Consider the following 19,497-nt stretch of genomic DNA (forward strand, 5'->3'; position numbering starts at 1 on the left):
TAAATAGTTTTTAATTTTATTGCGAAAAATATTACCCCAGCCAGGGTTTGAACCTGGAATCTCCCGTATACCGTGCGGGTGTCGTGCCAATTCGACCACTGGGGCTGTGGTAATATTTATCGCAATAACAACTGTAAGATGCAGCACCGATTTTTCAATGTTCATATCGGAAAGACGTTATATATATTGCCAGTCAGGTCGATTTAAATTACTTTAATTGTTATTCTATATACTGGCAAAAGAAATTTATTATTCTGTTTATTATACACCGTCGACCTAGTAATCGGTGCTCCATCTTACAGTTATTATTGCGATAAATATTACCACAGCCCCAGTGGTCGAATTGGCACGACACCCGCACGGTATACGGGAGGTTCCAGGTTCAAACCCTGACTTAGGTAATATTTTTCGCAATAAAATTAAAAACTATTTAATTTAGAAATTACATTAACTGACCAAAACCATGGTCAAAATTAATAATGTCTCGATATTGATCTGAAAAAAGTGCTGTGTGAATCCGACAAACCAAGTTGGCTCACAGTTTTTCAATGTTCATATCGGAAAGACGTTATATATATTGCCAGTCAGGTCGATTTAAATTACTTTAATTGTTATTCTATATACTGGCGAAAAAAATTTATTATTCTGTTTATAATTATTTAACCATTTACATGATTTTATAATAATTATTGTTCTTATGCTATATGTTACAGTATTGTTTTCCATCAGTGGATGTTCATGCAGTCCAGAGCAGCACCAAGTAGTTTGATAGAAGAGCAAAAGATTTATTTATTAGATATGTAAGTAAGAAAATATTAAATTTGATATAAACCATACTTTCCAATATTAATCGTCAATACTGAAAATCCAAAGTATACGTGTAACATCAACTATATATCACAATATCACAATACAGATTCATACTTAACCTACTTTTATGTTTAAAATATATAATTAGATGGAAATAATAATTACTGTTTTTGTATTATGTTGCAGTGTTACGTTGCTTTCCATCAGTGGAAGTTCACGCAGAGCAGCACCAAGCAGTTTAATTTCTATCAAACTCTTCTGAGCGACAGCTTCATTTATTAGATACATAAGTAAGAAAAATTTAAACTTGGTATAAACTGCGTTCCAATATTTTAATATCCAGTACTAAAAATTTAAAGTATATATATAACATTAACCATAGATTTTCAGTATAGACAGTGAATATCGGAACACGTCATACTTAACCCCGTACTCTTATGTTTTAATATGTAATTATGTATGAAATAAACAGGGTGATTTTTATTTCGTGTGCCACTCATCTCTGCTATAATTATCTTAAAAAGTATTGATTTATTGGAAAAATATTTCAGATAAAAGTTAGAGAGTTCAAGGAGGACCAATAGACAATTTTATTAGATTTTGAGTCCGGGACCTGTGTTAAGCCTAATAGGATCCAAGTCAAATTATTTAAATAGAAACCCCCTTTTTATGGTATCATTTTTTTTTACTAATTAATATGAACAACTTTTGTCTGAAACATTTTTTTATTTGCCTTATACTTTTTGAGATATTCAAGGAAAACAGTATTTTTTTCAATATTTAACTTACAATAGATGTTTGTCAATAAATGTTCGTCGGAGTGAAAAGTGGTACAAAACTTTTTGACTTGATTTGGTTTCAAGAATATACTGTTGCAATAGTTTTAAAAAATTTTTAAAAATTTTTTAAATAAATTAAAAAAGGGGTAACTTTGGGAAAAAAATTGGGGATTTTCTGCTATTTGGTTTTTAAAAAATTTTTTCCTCAAAAAAATTTTTTTCGGAATTTGCAAAAAAAAAAAAGAAAAAAAAAAATTTATTAAAAATTTGGCCCCAAAAAAAAAAAAAAAATTTTTTGAAAATTGGGGAAAATTGAAAAAAAGGAAAAAAAAAAATTTTTATTAAAAAAATTTTTTGGGAAAAACCACTGAACTTTTAACCCCCTTTTAAAAAGTTTTACACAAAAAAACTTTTAGCCCATAAAAATCCCGAAAATTTAAAGAAAATAAAAAAAATTTAAAAAACTCCCCTTGAAATTTTAAAAAGGGGGTTTTTTTTATTTGGTTTTACTTTTTCCATATAATTTTTTTCCCAGGGGGTAGGGGGAAGATTTTTGGGGAAAAAAGGAAAAAGGAAAACCCCCAAAAATTTTTTAAAAATTGTTTGGCAAAAAAAAACTTGGGGAAAAATTTTAATTTAAATTCAAAAAACTTTTTAAATTTTTTAAAAATTTTAAAAATTTTTTTTAAATTCCAAAAAATTTTTGGGGGTTTTTAAATTTAAAGGGGTTTTTAAAACCAAAAATAAAAAAAATTAATTTTTTTAAAAAAATTTTTTGGGGTTTTTCCCCCCCTTTCAAAAAAATTAGCAAAAACCCCCCCGGTGGGGGAAATTTTCGAATTTGAAAATTTTCCATTTTCCCCGAATTTTATTACGAAAAATGGGGTTTTTTCGTATTCTTTTTCAGATATTTAATATTACAAAAACCCGGGGGGAAATTTTTTTTTAAAATTTTTCGAAACAGGTTTTTGGGAATTTTGGGAAAAAAATGGCCCAAAAACCTTTTTTGTGCGTTTTTAAAATGGAAAAGGACAACCCAAGTCCCCTAGGAAACTTTTTCAGGGTTTTCCCCCCCAATTTTTAAAGGGGTTCCATTTCAAAATTTTCCCAATTTAAAGGGCGGAAAATGGGGGAATTTTTCCAAACCCCGGGGGTCTAATCCCCAAAGGAATTTTAAACGGGGTTTTTGCCGGGGGCAGGCCAACAAAAAACCGCAAAAACCCAAGCGGGAAATCCCAATTCCCAAAACAACGTTTTAAAATTGGTTTTTCAAAATTTTTTAAAAAAAAACAAAAGGAAAAAAAAATTTTTAAAAAATTTAAAAAAAAATTTCCCAAAAAATTTTTAAAAAAAATTTCCGGGAATTAAAATTTTGGGTTCAAACCCCCAAGCCCAAACTAGTTTTGGGTTTTTTTAACCCCAAAGGAAAGACCAACTTTTTTAAAAGGGGAAACGCGGGGGGTTTTTTGGAGTATTAAAAACCAAATGTTTGAATTCCGTTTAAAATTTTGAAAAAACCCAATTTAAATATTGCAAAAATTGGGGAAGGGGGGGTTTCCCCTTTAAAATTTCCGGGGGCACTAAACCATTTTTTCCCCCAAAACCCCCCAAAAGAAAAATTTTTTTTTTAAAGTTTTTTTCCTTTACGGGGGACCGCTCTCTTTTTTTTAAAAAAACTACATGAAACAAAAAAGAAAACGCATTTTCATTTTGGGGGACATGGCGGGGGGTTTTCCCCCCAGTTTCGATATCGCCCCCCTTTTTTCGAAATTAGGTCGATACAGATTGGGGGTTTTGGGAAGAAGATTTTATTAGGAAAAATTAGGTAATAATATATATTTGATCGGGGGAAAAAAAGAAGGTTTCTATTTTTGGGCCCCGAAAGTGCCGGGGGGGAAAAATTTTTAAAAGTCGTTTTTTGGGGGAAAAAAAAAGCTTGTATAATAAAATTTTTGAGTGGGGGAAAAAAAAGGGGGTTCTCTAAAAAATTTTACGGGGGCAAAAATGCCGCAAAAAATTTAAAAAAAGGGTCGTTTTTTTTTGTTTCGTGGGGGGCCCGGGGTTACCCCGGGAGGGGGAAAGGGGATGGGGGGCCCCCCCTGCCCAGGGCGGGGAAAAAAACCAAGGACGTAGCGAAAAGAGGGAAAAAAAAACCCCGCTCGCCGGGTTTTTGACAAACCCCCTTTTTGGCACATAGATTTACTTCTGCATTCACCCCCCGACCCCCCGGGAAAAAAATTCGCGGGATGGGGGACGGAAATCTTGAGTCGTCCTTCGGTTGCGTGGCTCAAAAAACCCGGGGAAAAATTTTGTAGAGCGGTGGGGGGGACCCCCTCGCGCCCCGGAGTTTTTTGCTCGCGGTCAAGGATATTTGGGGCGCGAAAAGACGGGGGCCCCCCGCGGTCCGAGGGGGGAGAGGTCATTTTTTCCCCCTTGGGGGTCTGGGTACGCGATAGGGGGGTTTCCCCCTTTTTTTAAACAATAAATATACGTTTTTACATTCACGATGATCCCCCGGGGATGTAAGAACGGCGGGGCCCCCGTCAAGATGGCCGCGAAAAGGGGGGGGGGATATCGGGTCGAGCTCCCTACGCTGAGTTATTGGGGAAGTGCTCGTTTAAAAATTTTACGTGGGTTTTTTCAAAAACACTTGTTGAAAATCCCGATCCCCGGGCTGATTATGTGAGGGTTTTTTTTCCGGCCGTGTCCCGTTTTTTTAGATGAGGATAACGGTCCCCCCAGGGGGTTTTGATCACGTGATCTGTTTGTGCTCGTTGCCCACTCGATTGCGGGCGACAACTCGTCAATCTCGTCTGACGAGAGATATTGCGCGACGACTAATGCCGCTCGCGACAACACTTGTACGCTCGAAACTACTCTCGCACAGGGCGTCTCGCGTTCCCAAATACCGAATTCCTCGCAGTCGGAAAACGGCTCACTCTTCGCGGCACGAGCGAAAGAGCGATTCGAGATGTTTCACGCGGCGATCTCACGGATGCGGCTCGCGATGAAACTTGATTACGGACTTCACGCACTGGCGGTCGAGACCACTCCCGATAGGCACAATGTCGCGAACGCCCGGCTCGATGTGTCTCTTTTCGCGGCAGAGAACAGAAGAGAGCGCGGATCGATATCGATTATCCTTCGTCCCGATAGGAGACCCTCGGCGGGGGTATGGGCCTCACGAAGGGCGAATCACATCGATCCGCGATGTAACGCGTTGCGCGGTATACATATTTCGGAATACGCGTGCGCGTTTTGCAATCGCGCTGTCGAAACGGTAGCGCGATACTCGGGTGATCTCGGATAAGGTCGAGTCAAGCCCGAGGGTTGTTTGTGCTTGCGCCAGGGGCGATTACTTTCGCGACAGCGCCCTGCCACCTGATTTTACCTTAATCCTAAACATACCGCCCGCCTCGAAGCTTTAGTTTCGAAATTTTCTGACTTCGAATGTGATGAAGTTCGAGGAGGTCGATATGTGAACGCACGAAATCTTATGAGCTAATCGAACACAAACTTACATACTGGCGCAGAACTTTATTTACAAGACTTAAGCAATAAGGGTAACAGGAATATCACGAACCGCCCGCCGTGGCAGACAGTTCAGCGACGCGAAGGCTGAAGAGAAGTCGAATCGTTACTAGAAGTCTCGTCAGAACGCGTCTCACAGTCAATCGGCAGCAAACACAGTTTTACTATCGGCCGGGTATACTCGGACGTCGCGGTTTTGACATTCACAACACGAATCAATCCATCGGAACCGGCGTGGCACTGGGTAATTCGACCAAGCTCCCATTTACAAGGAGGCAGTGTGGCATTCCGCAATAAAACGAGCTGCCCAACTTTCACGGGCGTTTGCAATTGTCGCCATTTAACACGCTGCTGCAACGTGTTAACGTAATCTGTTTGCCACAATTTCCAAAAGCGCTCGGTCAAATGTCGAACTCGTTGCCACCTCGACAACCGATTTTCATGCAAATCTAATAGCGATGGCTCCGGATTGACCGTGATCGCCGATCCGATTAAAAAATGTCCGGGCGTTAAGACCTCGTAATCATTGAGCGTATCTTTCAACGGAGCGAGAGGACGCGAATTAAGACACGCCTCGATTCGGCACAACAAAGTCGTAAGCTCTTCGAACGTGAGCGTGTGATCCTGGAGTACCCGACGGAGATGATGTTTCACGCTCCGGACTCCGGCTTCCCATAAACCACCGAAATGTGGCGCAGACGGGGGAATAAAATGCCATTGGACATTATCGGAAGCGGTGGCGTTGAGAAAATTCGGATCATTAACGGCTGCGCGATATGCTTGGTATAACTCTTTATTGACTCCGACAAACGTTGTCCCGTTATCGGAGTACATTGACTCCGGCAATCCTCGACGAGCGCAGAATCGAGAAAAGGCGTCTAGAAACGCGGGTGTGGAATAATTTCCTACTAATTCTAAATGGATCGCGCGGGTTGCAAGACACACAAACAACGCGATATACGCCTTTCGTGAACTAATTCCGCGGCCACCGGAAGCGCGAACTTGTACGGGTCCCGCGTAATCGAGACCGCAATGTGAGAAACTGCGCGATGGCGGAGACACTCGCAGAGTAGGAAGATCTCCCATGAGCTGCTGGGGCACGACCGCCTTTTCACGCGTGCAAACCACGCACTTATGAATTATCGATCGGACCGCGCTTCGAGCTCGTAAGATCCAGAAGTCCTGTCGCAGTGTTGCGAGCGTGAGCTGCATGCCTGCATGAAGCATTCGCGAATGAGCTTGCCGAATGAGTAGAGTCACTAACGGATGTGACGCGAGTAAAATTGGATGCTTAGAATTAAATGAGATCGGAGCGTTTTTCAAGCGTCCTCCGACTCTAAGCAATCCCTCGTGATCCACAAATGGATTTAACGATAAGAGCGGACTTTTAGCATTTAATGGTTTGTTGTTCGTATACACAAATCGATGTTGCCGCCACTGGTGAATGACAACTGGCAAATCGGGTTGAAGTGTAAGACCCGAGAGAAGATGATCATTCAATGATGATCCGTTAGAAGAGGGACATGACGCGTTGAAAACGACACGCAGATGCGTAGTTTTACTGTCTTCCCGGATAACGGGATGATGCGGAATGAAAACGCATTGCGTATCATTGGAGTCGGAAGCGGGCACTTCCCTCATGTGCCCGAGAGCTTCATATTCGCGATGAAATTCGGAGTACTCGTCCCGTTGCGCAGGATGAGCATCAAATCTCCGAATTAACCCGTTAAGATATTTCTCGGCGATAGCGCGAGAATGTCCGATTTCGATCGGAGGGCCTTCCTTAAATGGAAGACGTACAATATAGCGTCCGTCAGGACAGCGTGAATGAGTGAGGCGAAAATGCTCTTCGCATTTTCGTCCTCGGGAGTGAGAGTCATCTTTCGCGGAATCTCTTCGACCTCCCAAAACCGTCGGAGTTCCTGATCGAGCGACAAGGAATTGAGACTGTGATGAGCATTCACAGTATACGAAGGTCGATCGTGTGACGATTCAACCGAGATGGCATGTGAGGCCACCTGACTAGAAGTGATAGGTCCCGATATTACCCATCCCAATATCGAATTTTGAGCGATAGGCTGTCCCACCGCCCCTTTTCGAATTCCGTCTTTAATGAGAGCGCTATACAATTCCGCACCTACGATAATGCTAATGGGATCTGCGCTCATGGGGTCGTGGTCAGCCCATGGGAGATCCTCGAGATGAGCCAACGTCGCCTTGAGCGGCAAACGTTTTGGCGCGTATGCCGTTAGCGATTTCAAAATCAATGCGGTCGTCGAGAATGCCGGAGTCTGTTTACCTTTCGGCGAGATCGTTATTCGCGCGGCATATCGATACGTCCCGGCATTTACACACCCGACGGCCGAAACCGAAGTTGGCATTCGAACTCTCTTCAGCCGTAAACACTGCGCGAGTTTCTCGGTTATAAAGGTCATTTCGGAGCCTTGATCAAGCAAGGCTCTTACAATCACAGAACGGCCCGAAGACGCGCTAACGGTAAGCCAAGCTGTCGCGAGCAAAACATGCGAACGAGTGGTGTGCGAAGACGCAAACAATGAGCTCACTTCGCTACTGGGCGTTTCACTTTGTTTCGGCGTGTCGGTTGACGCCGTGACCTCTGCGGGTTTCGAGGAAGAGTCGGAATCTACATGGAGCAACGTGTGATGTTTTCTCTGACAAAGACGGCATGAATATTTACTGGAGCACGTTTTTGCCCCGTGATTTGAACTTAAACAGTTGAAACACCGTTTCTCTTTCTGCACAAGTTCTCGCCTCTGATTCGGACTCTTCTCGGTAAATTTCGGACAAACGTAGAAAGCATGCTTCGCTTTACACAACGAACACGGCGGAAACGATTTCGCGCACACGTTAGCACTAATCTTTTGCGCATTCGAATTTTTCGCTTTATCGGAGGAAGAAAGGGGGAGCTTCCAATTTTCGAGAGCTCGGATTCGATTATCCAAGAATTGTTTAAAGTCATCGTATGACGGAGGATGTCGAGCTTCACCAAACTTTAAATTCCATGCCTTTCGCGTAACTGCATCGAGTTTTTGTGACCCGAGACTGATGAGAATATCGCTCCATAACTCTTCAGGCGTACGATTCAATTTGTCGAGAGCTGCAACGGCGGAATTTATTTTATCGCGTAATGATTGCAACTCAAGAGCGGATTCTTTCGCGACCGCTGGCAAATTCAGCAGCGTCGACATGTGAATATTGATCAAACGACGTTTGTCTTCAAATCGCGCGTTTAACGTACTCCACGCAATGTCGAAATTCTCCGCGGTAACACTGATATCGTTCACACACTCAAGAGCGCGACCCTGAAGGCATGAAATGAGATAATGCATACGCGAGAAATTTGAGACGTCTTTATTATTAATTATAAGAGACGCAAACCGATCACGAAAGCTCTCCCATTCCTCGTACTTCCCGTCAAACGGAGGAAGGTTTATCGGCGGAAGATGAGACAAAGAAAACGCGGACGACGGACTTGTGGGGAAATGCGGCCCGAAACTGACAGACTGGTTCGGACTTACATACGGATCCAATTCCTCCAGACACTCGTGCATGTAGTCCAAGGCGGTCCTGTACTTCTCCTCGTAGACCTCATAATGTTGATCCTTGAAGTACTCGTGATTCACTCGTTCCGCAGCAGGAATAGCGGCTCGAAGGGCGAAGTGTCCATCCCGGATTGTTGCCCAGACGTCCTTCAAATCAGTGATGCGACTACGAATCTTGGCTATCGTCAAGTTTTTCTTGCCAATCTTCTTGAAGTTTTCGAGCGCGTGATTGACGGTTCGCAATCGCTGAGACTGCTTGTCGAGCAGCTGCTCACTCATGGTGCCGGTCAATGTGCTTGATTAATCTTTTTCGCTACGAGAATTGCCTCGATCCGGCTCGAAGGACCAGATGTTTCGTGCGCGACCGAGGTACCCTCGGGACACGAAGTATGCCGGGACCACCCTGTCCAGGGCGCGGGGCAAGAACCAAGGACGTAGCGAAAAGAGGGTTCAAAAAACGCTCGCCGGGTTTTCTGACAAACACACTTTATTGCACATAGAGTACTTCTCGCATTCACGCACCCGAGCACCCGGAGCATTCGCGGGATGGCGGGACGGAAATCTTGAGTCGCTCCTTCGGTCTGCGTGGCTCGCGAACCGGAAATCTTGTAGAGCGGTAGATGACCGCCCTCGCGTCCGGAGATCTTGCTCGCGGTCAACGGATATCTTGGCGCGAAGCAGACGAGCGACCGCGGTCACGAGGTGCGAGATGCTCAGGCTTTCCCTTGGTCTCGGGTACGCGATAGTGAGTTCGCTTTTTACACAATCACTATACGCTTTACATTCACGATGATGGTCCGTGTTCACGAACGGCGCGGCACGTCAAGATGGCCGCGAGAGAGGGGTCGATATCGGGATCGAGCTCCCTACGCTGAGTTATTGAGAAGTGCTCGCTTGCACTTACGCTCGGTTATCACAACACTTGTTGCAATCACGATACCCGGGCTGACTTCATGTGACGGTCTCGTTCGCCGTCTGTACGTTCTTTTAGATGAGGATCACGGTACCGCACGCGGTGATCACGTGATCTGTTTGTGCTCGTTGCCCACTCGATTGCGGGCGACAACTCGTCAATCTCGTCTGACGAGAGATATTGCGCGACGACTAATGCCGCTCGCGACAACACTTGTACGCTCGAAACTACTCTCGCACAGGGCGTCTCGCGTTCCCAAATACCGAATTCCTCGCAGTCGGAAAACGGCTCACTCTTCGCGGCACGAGCGAAAGAGCGATTCGAGATGTTTCACGCGGCGATCTCACGGATGCGGCTCGCGATGAAACTTGATTACGGACTTCACGCACTGGCGGTCGAGACCACTCCCGATAGGCACAATGTCGCGAACGCCCGGCTCGATGTGTCTCTTTTCGCGGCAGAGAACAGAAGAGAGCGCGGATCGATATCGATTATCCTTCGTCCCGATAGGAGACCCTCGGCGGGGGTATGGGCCTCACGAAGGGCGAATCACATCGATCCGCGATGTAACGCGTTGCGCGGTATACATATTTCGGAATACGCGTGCGCGTTTTGCAATCGCGCTGTCGAAACGGTAGCGCGATACTCGGGTGATCTCGGATAAGGTCGAGTCAAGCCCGAGGGTTGTTTGTGCTTGCGCCAGGGGCGATTACTTTCGCGACAGCGCCCTGCCACCTGATTTTACCTTAATCCTAAACACTTATGAATCAAGCTTGAATTTGATGTCTAGGTATCCCAGGTTGCCGATGACGAGGTCCAGATAGTGCGCTTCATAGTTTTTGGTGTCCAGGTGTAATAATACGTTGAATTCGATGTCTACGTGTCCCAGGTTGCCGATGACGATGAGGTCCTCATAGTGCGCTCCGTAGTTTTCGGTGTCTACGTGTATTAATACCTTGAATTCGATGTCCACGTGTCCCAGGTTGCCGATAACGGGATCCAGATAGTGCGCTTCATAGTTTTCGGTGTCCAGGTGTAATAATACGTTGAATTCGATGTCTACGTGTCCCAGGTTGCCGATGACGAGGTCCACATAGTGCGCTTCGTAGTTTTCAGTGTCCAGGTGTAATAATACGTTGAATGCGATGTCTAGGTGTCCCAGGTTGCCGATGACGATGTCCAGATAGTGAGTTCCGTAGTTTTCGGTGTTTACGTGTATTAATACCTTGAATTCAATGTTTAGGTGTCCCAGGTTGCCGATGACGAGGTCCACATAGTGCGCACCGTAGTTTTTGGTGTCTACGTGTAGTAATACCTTGAAATTGATGTCTAGGTGTCCCAGGTTGCTGATGACGAGATCCAGATATCGCGCTCCGTAGTTTTCGGTGTCTAGGTGTAATAATACCTCGAATTCGATGTTCATGTGTCCCAGGTTGCCGATGACGAGATCCAGATAGTGCGCTTCATAGTTTTCGGTGTCTAGGTGTAATAATACCTCGAATTCGATATCTACGTGTTCCAGGTTGCCGATGACGAGGTCCACATAGTGCGTTTCATAGTTTTTGGTGTCTAGGTGTATTAATAACTTTAAATCTGAATGGTTGCGTTCAGCCGATAGTTTGCTAGCCGTGACTCGCTTGTTTTCGCTTGTTTCCTCTCCTTTTAATCCATTAGGTCAAAAGAGAGGAAACGAGCAAGAACGAGCAACTGCTCACGATTGCTAGGCTAGCGGAGTATCGGCTGAACGCACCCAATGTAGGACACGTAGATATCGAATTCGAGGTATTAATACATGTAGACACCGAAAACTACGAAGCGCACTATGTGGACTTCGTCATCGGCAACTTGGAACACGTGGCCATCGAATTCAAGGTATTAATACACCTGGACACCGAAAACTATAAAGCGCACTATGTGGACCTCGTCTTTGGCAACCTGGGACACCTAGACATTGAATTCAAGCTTGATTCATAAGAATCGACTTAAAATTTTCCTAGCGGCAGAATTAGAATTATGTCATGACATAATAAAAATCGCTAAATTAAATTTATGTCTAGACACAATAAAAATTGGATGAATTAAAATTATGTCTGACGTAAAAATAATTATCAAAAATATCGATACTTGAAGATATCGGTACATATATGTTCGGAAGCGGACTGAGCGCGCGAGCGAGGACACGAACCGCGTAGGAAGAGACAGGCAAAGAGCAGAATTGACGGACAAGCACAGTTTATTTTCTATATACACTATTTACAAACTGTATCGCAGTTATAACGATGGTAGATATCGCGTCGCGAAAGCGCAAGCAAGCGCCGATGCAGGCAGTGCGAATAAAGCAAGCGAACGAGCGAGCAACTCTATCTATTAAGTGTACGCGAAAACAGGAGCAAGCAACTCGATATTGACAGCGGCAACTCGGGAAGCTGAGAGCGACTGTTGCCGTCGCCAAGAGCGCGTGTCTCTTTAAGCTCTCGGGGGCTTCTCGCAAATTCGAGGCTTTTCGATACACGCTTAACCGAGAGAAGTCCCCGAGAGATGAGCGATCGATAATTATAAACAGAGGAAACAAAGCGAACAAGGAATGCTTTGTCTCCACTGTTTACTCATTTAAACGTCCCGTCGAAAGTCACGGCGATATTGCTCAAGTCTCGTTGCTCGCAATTGCCGTGCTGAATATTTTCGACTTCGCTATCGTTAAACGTTTAAGCAATCTTAAACATACCGCCCGCCTCGTCAGAGCGGCTGACGAAATGAGTGCGACACTCAATGTTCAACGGCAAGAGCGCATTCCGTACTAGCGGGTCGTTGACCCGGTCTCGCGCGCGCTGGTGTTTACCTCGCGGTCACAACATTCGGCGTGCGAGGATTTAACGTTCTCAGAACTTAACGGTATTAAATCCCGAGAAGTCAATATGCTTGAGCGATGGAGATGTTAGAGCATAAGTAGTGCTTCTTTAAGAAGCTGCGGTCGCAAGAGAACGCATTTTATTTTATTTCCAGCCGCGACTAGGATGGGTTGTCAATCGTCGGATTTTAATTGAGTACAAAAAAATTCGCATAACTTCCTTATTATTACATTGTACAGAGAATATCTCGTGGTACAATTCTTTCCTTATACGGAAAGTACCGAAACAAATTGGATTTCGCGATGAAAAGAAAGGCGATGCTGGGGGGCCTCGATCCCCAGCAGTCGTTCGTACGAGGGGTGCTACGTCACCCTTTTAGGCTTCCTCTGGTGGATCCCCGTCGCTCGCAGGCAGGAGGACGAGCTTGACGATCGGCCTCGTAAGCTCGCCTGTCGCGGTGCGAACGGTAACCACGCGCACCCGGCCGTCCTCTCCGGGATGGACCTTGACCACTCGAGCCAACGGCCACCTAGTCGGCGGGGTGGTCTCGTTCCGCAGGAGGCAGAGGCGTCCGAGCTGGACGTCTGGTTCTCTGTTCTGCCACTTGGGGCGGTGTACCAGCGAATGCACGTACTCCTGGGACCAGCGTTTCCAAAAGTGATCCCGCATCTGCTGCAGCAGCTGCCAGCGGGTGAGGCGATTCACTGGCACGTTCAGCAGCGAAGGCTCAGGCACGGCAATCAGGGCGGACCCCACCAAGAAGTGCCCCGGAGTGAGCACAGCCAAGTCGTCGGGATCGTCGGAAAATGCCTGCAATGGACGAGAGTTAAGACAAGCTTCGATTTCAGCGAGGAGAGTGCTCATCTCTTCGTAAGTCAGCGTCGTCTCGCCCAGCACCCGCCGAAGGTGGTGCTTGAGTGATTTTACGGCGGCCTCCCAGAGGCCACCAAAGTGAGGAGCGGATGGCGGGTTGAATCGCCATTTGATTCCGTCGCTGGCTAGCTGGCCAGCGATCTGTCGTCCTTCAGGGTTGCTGGCTGTGAAGAGGGCGCGCAACTGTTTGTCGGCTCCTACGAAGTTCGTCCCGCAATCACTGTGGAGGCTGCTGCATAGTCCGCGACGGGACGTGAATCGGCGCAGCGCCGCCAGGAAGGCGACCGCGGTGTAGTCGGACACGACCTCCAAATGCACAGCACGCGTGACGAGGCAAACAAATACCGAGATAAAGGCCTTGTAGGCTCGTTGTCCTCGACCTTTTGAAGTCCTCAGCATAATTGGCCCGGCGTAGTCGACGCCGGTGTGCAGAAAGGGCCTGGCAGGGCTTACTCTCTCGCGGGGAAGACTGCCCATTAGCTGTTGCGGAGTTGCCGCCCGCCAACGCGCGCAAGTAACGCAGCGGAGGATCAGACGTTTCACCAGGGCTCGGCCTCGCGGGATCCAGTAGCGCTGCCGACTCATGCTCAACGTCATCTGGACTCCTCCGTGCATTGTCCTTCGGTGGCAAGCCTCCACTATCAGCTGAGTAAAGTGTGAGGCGCCCGGCAGGACAACCGGGTGACGTTCATCGTAGGGAAGGACGGCGTGTTTTATCCTGCCGCCCACGCGTAGGAGACCTCGAGCGTCTAAAAAAGGATTAAGTTTTACAAGGCAGTTAGACAACGATCGCGAGCAGCCCTGACGGAGCGTGGTTAAGTCGCGGGAGAAGTGGTTCGCCTGCGTAAGCCTGATCAAGGAAAGACGAGCCTCCTCCATTTCCTCGGACGTCAGCTCGGTACCGTAAGGGAACGTCGTGCGGTCTGGTACGACCCCCGAGCCGCCCCTTCCCCGCAGCCAACGGCGGCACCACGCTGTCACGCGTAACAGGCGTTGAAGCGAGGAGAATCGGCGCAGTTCCTCGGGCTCCTCGATTGGTGACTCGACAGGCACCCCTGCGTGGACTCGCACCCGCTCTTCGGGCAGCTCCTCCGTCTCCGACATGGCTCCGGTAGCGGGCCACGCTGAAGAGTCCTCCTTGAGCCAAGGCGGCCCGTACCACCAGAGAGGATGATTTCCTAACTCACCGGGAGAGATACCTCGAGAGGCACAGTCCGCTGGATTGTCCCGGCCAGGCACATGATGCCACAGCGCCTCCGGGACCGCCGTTTGAATTGCTGATACCCTATTGGCCACATAGGTCTTCCATCGAGTAGGGTGCCCTCGGATCCAGCCCAGGGCCACCATGGCGTCCGACCAGAGATGAAGAGGCGCCTCGGGCAGTTCGAGCGTGACCTTCGTGTGAGCAGCAAGCCGCGCGAGCAGCGCAGCCGCATCGAGCTCAAGTCGAGGCAGAGCCACGGTTTTGAGAGGGGCGACCTTGGTCTTTGCCGCGAGCAAGGTGACCAGCCATGATCCGTCCTGCGCCTGTGCTCGCAAGTAAACCACGGCAGCATAGGCTTTCTCGGAGGCATCGGCAAAACCATGAAGTTCGACGTCGAGTCCTTTGGCGCTTGGATAGATTCTCCGAGGGACTCGAATTTGCTCCAGCAACGGGAGCTCCGCCTGGTAGGTCTTCCACTGCAGAGCGTCAGTCTCGCTCAGGGGGTCATCCCAGTCCAGTCCTCTTAGCCAGGTAGCCTGGAACAAGATCTTCGCACTCACTACCACCGGCGCCAGCCAACCGAGCGGATCGAAAAGCCGGGCAGTGAGGGACAGCACCGCCCTCTTCGTGAAAGACGTCACCAGACTCGTCTTCGTTGCAAAAGAGAAGCTGTCGAGGCAGGGATGCCATTGAAGGCCGAGAGTGGCATGCGACTCTTGCGGTCGCCAAGAGCGGAGCTCGCGCTGCATCCTGTGCTCCGCTGGAACGTCCGTCAGCAAGGACTCCTCGTTGGCCGACCATTTGCGGAGCGGGAAGCCGCCCGCCATGCAGAGCTCCGAGAGTTGACGCCGGAGAGCCAGAGCCTCTTCCAGTGTATCCGCGCCCGAGAGTACATCGTCCATGTACCTGTCAATCAGTAGGGCGATCGCTGCCAGGGGGAAGAGTTTCTTTTCGTCCTCGGCAAGTTGTTGAACAGAGCGCATCGCCAGGAACGGTGCACACGTCAGCCCGTAAGTGACCGTGTTGAGAAGATACTCCTGTATCTCGTCTGTAATCTTATACCGCCAGAAAATTCGCTGCAGATCGCGATCCTCGGGATGGACTAGGATCTGGCGGTACATCTTTTCCATATCCGTAGCCAGGACGTAGCGCCAGCGACGCCACCGCAGCAGTACATCGGCCAGATTCGGCAGGAGGTTTGGTCCCACCCGCAGACACTTGTTGAGCGAGTCACCAGAGGGCAATGACGTCGAGCCGTTGAACACGACGCGCAGCTTCGTCGAGGTGCTCGCCTCGCGCATCACGCCGTGGTGTGGAAGGTAGCTCACACGTCTCTTCGTTTTGTCCTCCGGAGCCACCGGCGTCATGTGTCCAAGCTCTTCGTATTGCCGCATGAACTCGACGTACAGCTGCTTCAATTTGTCATCTCGGGCGAATCGTCTCTCCATGTGCGCCAGGGCTCGTAAGGCCGCGCTGCGCGTTCCCCTGAGATCGGGCAACGGGTCCACGACTGGGAGTCTCACCATGTAACGACCGTCCGCGGTCCGGGAATGTGTGAGGGAGAAGAAGTTCTCGCACTCACGGTCCTCTGGCGTAAGCGCGAGTACGCCGCCCGGTAGCTCCTCCTGCTGCCAGAATCTCTTCACGATGCTGGAAAGATCTTCAGTGATGTGGCATTGCAGAGTCGTCGATCTCTCAGCGCAGGTCGCCTGACCGGCGGCGCCCGAGATAATCCATCCCAGCGTCGTTCTTTGTGCGACCGGCTCGAACGGTTCGCCCTTTAGCAAGCCCGGCTGGAGAATCGCGGCGAATACATCAGCTCCAAGCAGAATTTCCACCGGGTCCGAGGCCGCAAAGTCGGGGTCGGCAAGCTCTAGCCCGCGGAGATGCGGCCACGTCGCACGGTCCGCAGAGATCCCGCCGCCGTAGAGAGTGAGCCGAGGTAGGATTAAGGCCGACACCGAGATGGCTGGCCCGCCGTCTCGAGGCGAGATATCCAAGGCCACGAGGCCTCGAGCGCGACCCGTACGCTTCCCGCCGACGCCGAACACCGCGACCGAGGTAGGCGCGCGGGACAGTTTCAATCGCTGTACCAGCGATTCCGAGACGAGAGATGATTCGGAGCCTTGATCGACGAGCGCTCGCGCGGTGTGCTCTATCCCGAAACGATCGCGCACGCGGATACGAGCGGTAGCGAGAAGTACCGCCACCGGCTTCCCGAGGGTTTTCTGCGCGAGATGCGAAGTCTTAGCCACTTCCCCGCCGGAGTACGCGTCGTGGAGGCTCGTATGATGTCGGGCATCGCATACAGAGCAGGTCCGCGTCGACGCGCATTCGCTCAGTTTATGCTTCCCGAGGCAATTGAAGCATAAATTGCTCGCCTCAATATGCTGCTTTCGCTCCGCGGCAGTCTTTCCTTTATACGCGGCACAAAACATTATGAAATGCCCCTTTTGGCACATTGAACAGCGGCCGAGTTTGTTCTCCTGCTTTTTAGCATGCAGGGCTCGCGTTTGTTGAGCGGAGTTCCCCCCCGCCTTCGCGGAAGAGGCGCCTTCCGTCTTGACCGGTTGCAGCGATTCGAGCGTATGTAATCGTCTGTCGAGAAACTGCTGTAAATCGGAATACGACGGCGGTTCCGAAGTCTCGCTAATAGCGTTTTCCCACTCGCGACGCGAACGCGGATCGAGAAGGTCCACAATTAAATGTACGAATAAGTCTTCACTCCGCGAGATCGGTCGGCCGATGCTATCGAGAGCGCCGGCGGTGCTCATTACGCAATGATATAACTTGCGCAAATCAGAAACGGACTCACCCTTCAATTTCTGAAGCGAGGTAAACTGCGAGATATACGAACGCACCAGGAGGCGTTTGTTCTCGTAGTAGTCGGCGAGGGTCTTCCAAGCGCGGTCGAAGTTCTCGTCCGTTGTGGGCAGACTCCGCACCAGCAGCTCAGCTTCATCCTTTAAGCACGACTTCAAGTAGTGCAGCTTCTCGACGGAGGTCGTGGCGCCGTCCTTCCCGATGATGGAATGAAAGAGGTCGCGAAAGGCTGGCCACGCTTCATATTTGCCCGTAAATTCAGGCAACTGGATGCGCGGCAAGGTCGTACGCGACGGTTGGCTCGCCGGGGCAGCACTAGGAGCCTCGGTAGCAAGTTTGCTCTTAAGCTTGCGAAGTGTTTCTAGAAACATCCCCTTTTGCACTAGATAGGCCTCTTCCACAGTCGCGGGCACGTTCCTTTTCTCGTAGTCGTGCTCCGTCAGACTTTCCCAGAAAGAAGCGTAGAGCTTATCGTGCTGAGCTTCGAATTTCGCCCAGTTAGCCTCGAGGGCTTGTAGGCGGGCCTCCACCAACCCGATCGTGATGTTAGTAGAGCCCATTTTCTTTAAATTATCGTACGAGCGAGCAATGCGCCCGTGAAGATCATGCTGACTGCGGATGATTCCTTCCATCTCTCTAATGACCGTCTCCTTCGTCGTAGCTTCCTTGCTCATTGCGTCGGTATTTCGACGAAGTGCGGATTCGATCACTTTTCACTCACCGACCGCGCCGGATCCCGGTATCCGGCTCGAAGGACCAAAATGTTCGGAAGCGGACTGAGCGCGCGAGCGAGGACACGAACCGCGTAGGAAGAGACAGGCAAAGAGCAGAATTGACGGACAAGCACAGTTTATTTTCTATATACACTATTTACAAACTGTATCGCAGTTATAACGATGGTAGATATCGCGTCGCGAAAGCGCAAGCAAGCGCCGATGCAGGCAGTGCGAATAAAGCAAGCGAACGAGCGAGCAACTCTATCTATTAAGTGTACGCGAAAACAGGAGCAAGCAACTCGATATTGACAGCGGCAACTCGGGAAGCTGAGAGCGACTGTTGCCGTCGCCAAGAGCGCGTGTCTCTTTAAGCTCTCGGGGGCTTCTCGCAAATTCGAGGCTTTTCGATACACGCTTAACCGAGAGAAGTCCCCGAGAGATGAGCGATCGATAATTATAAACAGAGGAAACAAAGCGAACAAGGAATGCTTTGTCTCCACTGTTTACTCATTTAAACGTCCCGTCGAAAGTCACGGCGATATTGCTCAAGTCTCGTTGCTCGCAATTGCCGTGCTGAATATTTTCGACTTCGCTATCGTTAAACGTTTAAGCAATCTTAAACATATACAATTGCGAACAACATTCAGTAAGACACGCAAATAAAACGAAATAAAGAATTTTACAGTTAACGACTTATTAACATTAATCATGCTTTATTGCGATTATGTTTTATGTTGAAATTGAAAAATATATACAAGGTGTACAACTAAAAGGGTTACAGATTATTATTTAAAAAAAACTAAGCAAAATATTAAATTGTGGTTTTCTTTAGAAATAATAGTCCGTAACATTTTTAGCTTCATACCTTGTATTATATACTGTTTATAAGATTATAAGATATATTGTTTATAAGATTAAGATGCGTAACACTACAAAAAAGCGTGATATCCGTACAAAATTACCTTTTAAAAAAAAAGGTAAAAAAGAGCGCCAAGTACACGCATAGTAGTGTATATGTTGTTACCTAAAAAAAAAGAAAGTGGTAGTATTATACCTCGAAAACATCTAAGCAGTAGTATCTTTATTTCCGAAAAATTATAATCCAAGTGATACACGTCACAAAATTATGTTACCTTATCAAAAAGAAGAGTCGCGCTTCAAGTGATCTATTACAATTACAAAAAAGAAATGATATCTCTTTAAATTAGAGCGCCAATTACAGAGAGAACATGTATATTGCCTCAAAAAATAATTGTTGCACTACTTTGAAAAATCTTTACATTGTGTCAATTAGAACAGAATGTATGATAACAATTTTATAAGATTAAAAAATTTTATTTAAATTTAACAAAGAAATACAAGATATTTAAATACAAAGTTTACATGTGTATTTTTTAATGGTCACAAATAATTACAGAGGTAACAGTACAAAATAC

At 47.8% G+C, this 19,497-nt stretch overlaps 2 protein-coding genes and 1 long non-coding RNA gene across 3 annotated transcripts; 1 reads left to right on the forward strand and 2 right to left on the reverse strand.

Annotated features, from left to right (window-relative positions):
• Positions 1-455: 455 nt before the first annotated feature.
• LOC143908502 (uncharacterized) lies at positions 456-1,652 on the forward strand. Its single transcript, XR_013260166.1, has 3 exons — positions 456-800; positions 997-1,100; positions 1,362-1,652. It is a non-coding gene; the product is annotated as an uncharacterized LOC143908502 (long non-coding RNA).
• A 5,186-nt stretch (positions 1,653-6,838) lies between these two features.
• On the reverse strand, positions 6,839-8,962 carry LOC143908495 (uncharacterized). Its single transcript, XM_077426180.1, has one exon. The coding sequence runs from the start codon at positions 8,960-8,962 to the stop codon at positions 6,839-6,841; it is 2,124 nt and encodes a 707-aa protein (XP_077282306.1).
• A 3,858-nt stretch (positions 8,963-12,820) lies between these two features.
• On the reverse strand, positions 12,821-18,019 carry LOC143908496 (uncharacterized). Its single transcript, XM_077426181.1, has one exon. It carries the CDS (start codon positions 18,017-18,019, stop codon positions 12,821-12,823), a length of 5,199 nt encoding a protein of 1,732 aa, XP_077282307.1.
• Between the last annotated feature and the right edge of the window lie 1,478 nt (positions 18,020-19,497).

Source organism: Temnothorax americanus, unplaced genomic scaffold (assembly GCF_048541705.1).
Source record: "Temnothorax americanus isolate GAGA-0224 unplaced genomic scaffold, ASM4854170v1 Scaffold97, whole genome shotgun sequence".
Classification (NCBI taxonomy): Eukaryota; Metazoa; Arthropoda; class Insecta; order Hymenoptera; family Formicidae; genus Temnothorax; species Temnothorax americanus.

What these genes read in the sequence shown, in the direction of transcription:
- LOC143908495 (XM_077426180.1), bottom strand. Translation starts at nt 8,962, where the DNA reads ATGAGTGAGCAGCTGCTCGACAAGCAGTCTCAGCGATTGCGAACCGTC.
- LOC143908496 (XM_077426181.1), bottom strand. Translation starts at nt 18,019, where the DNA reads ATGAGCAAGGAAGCTACGACGAAGGAGACGGTCATTAGAGAGATGGAA.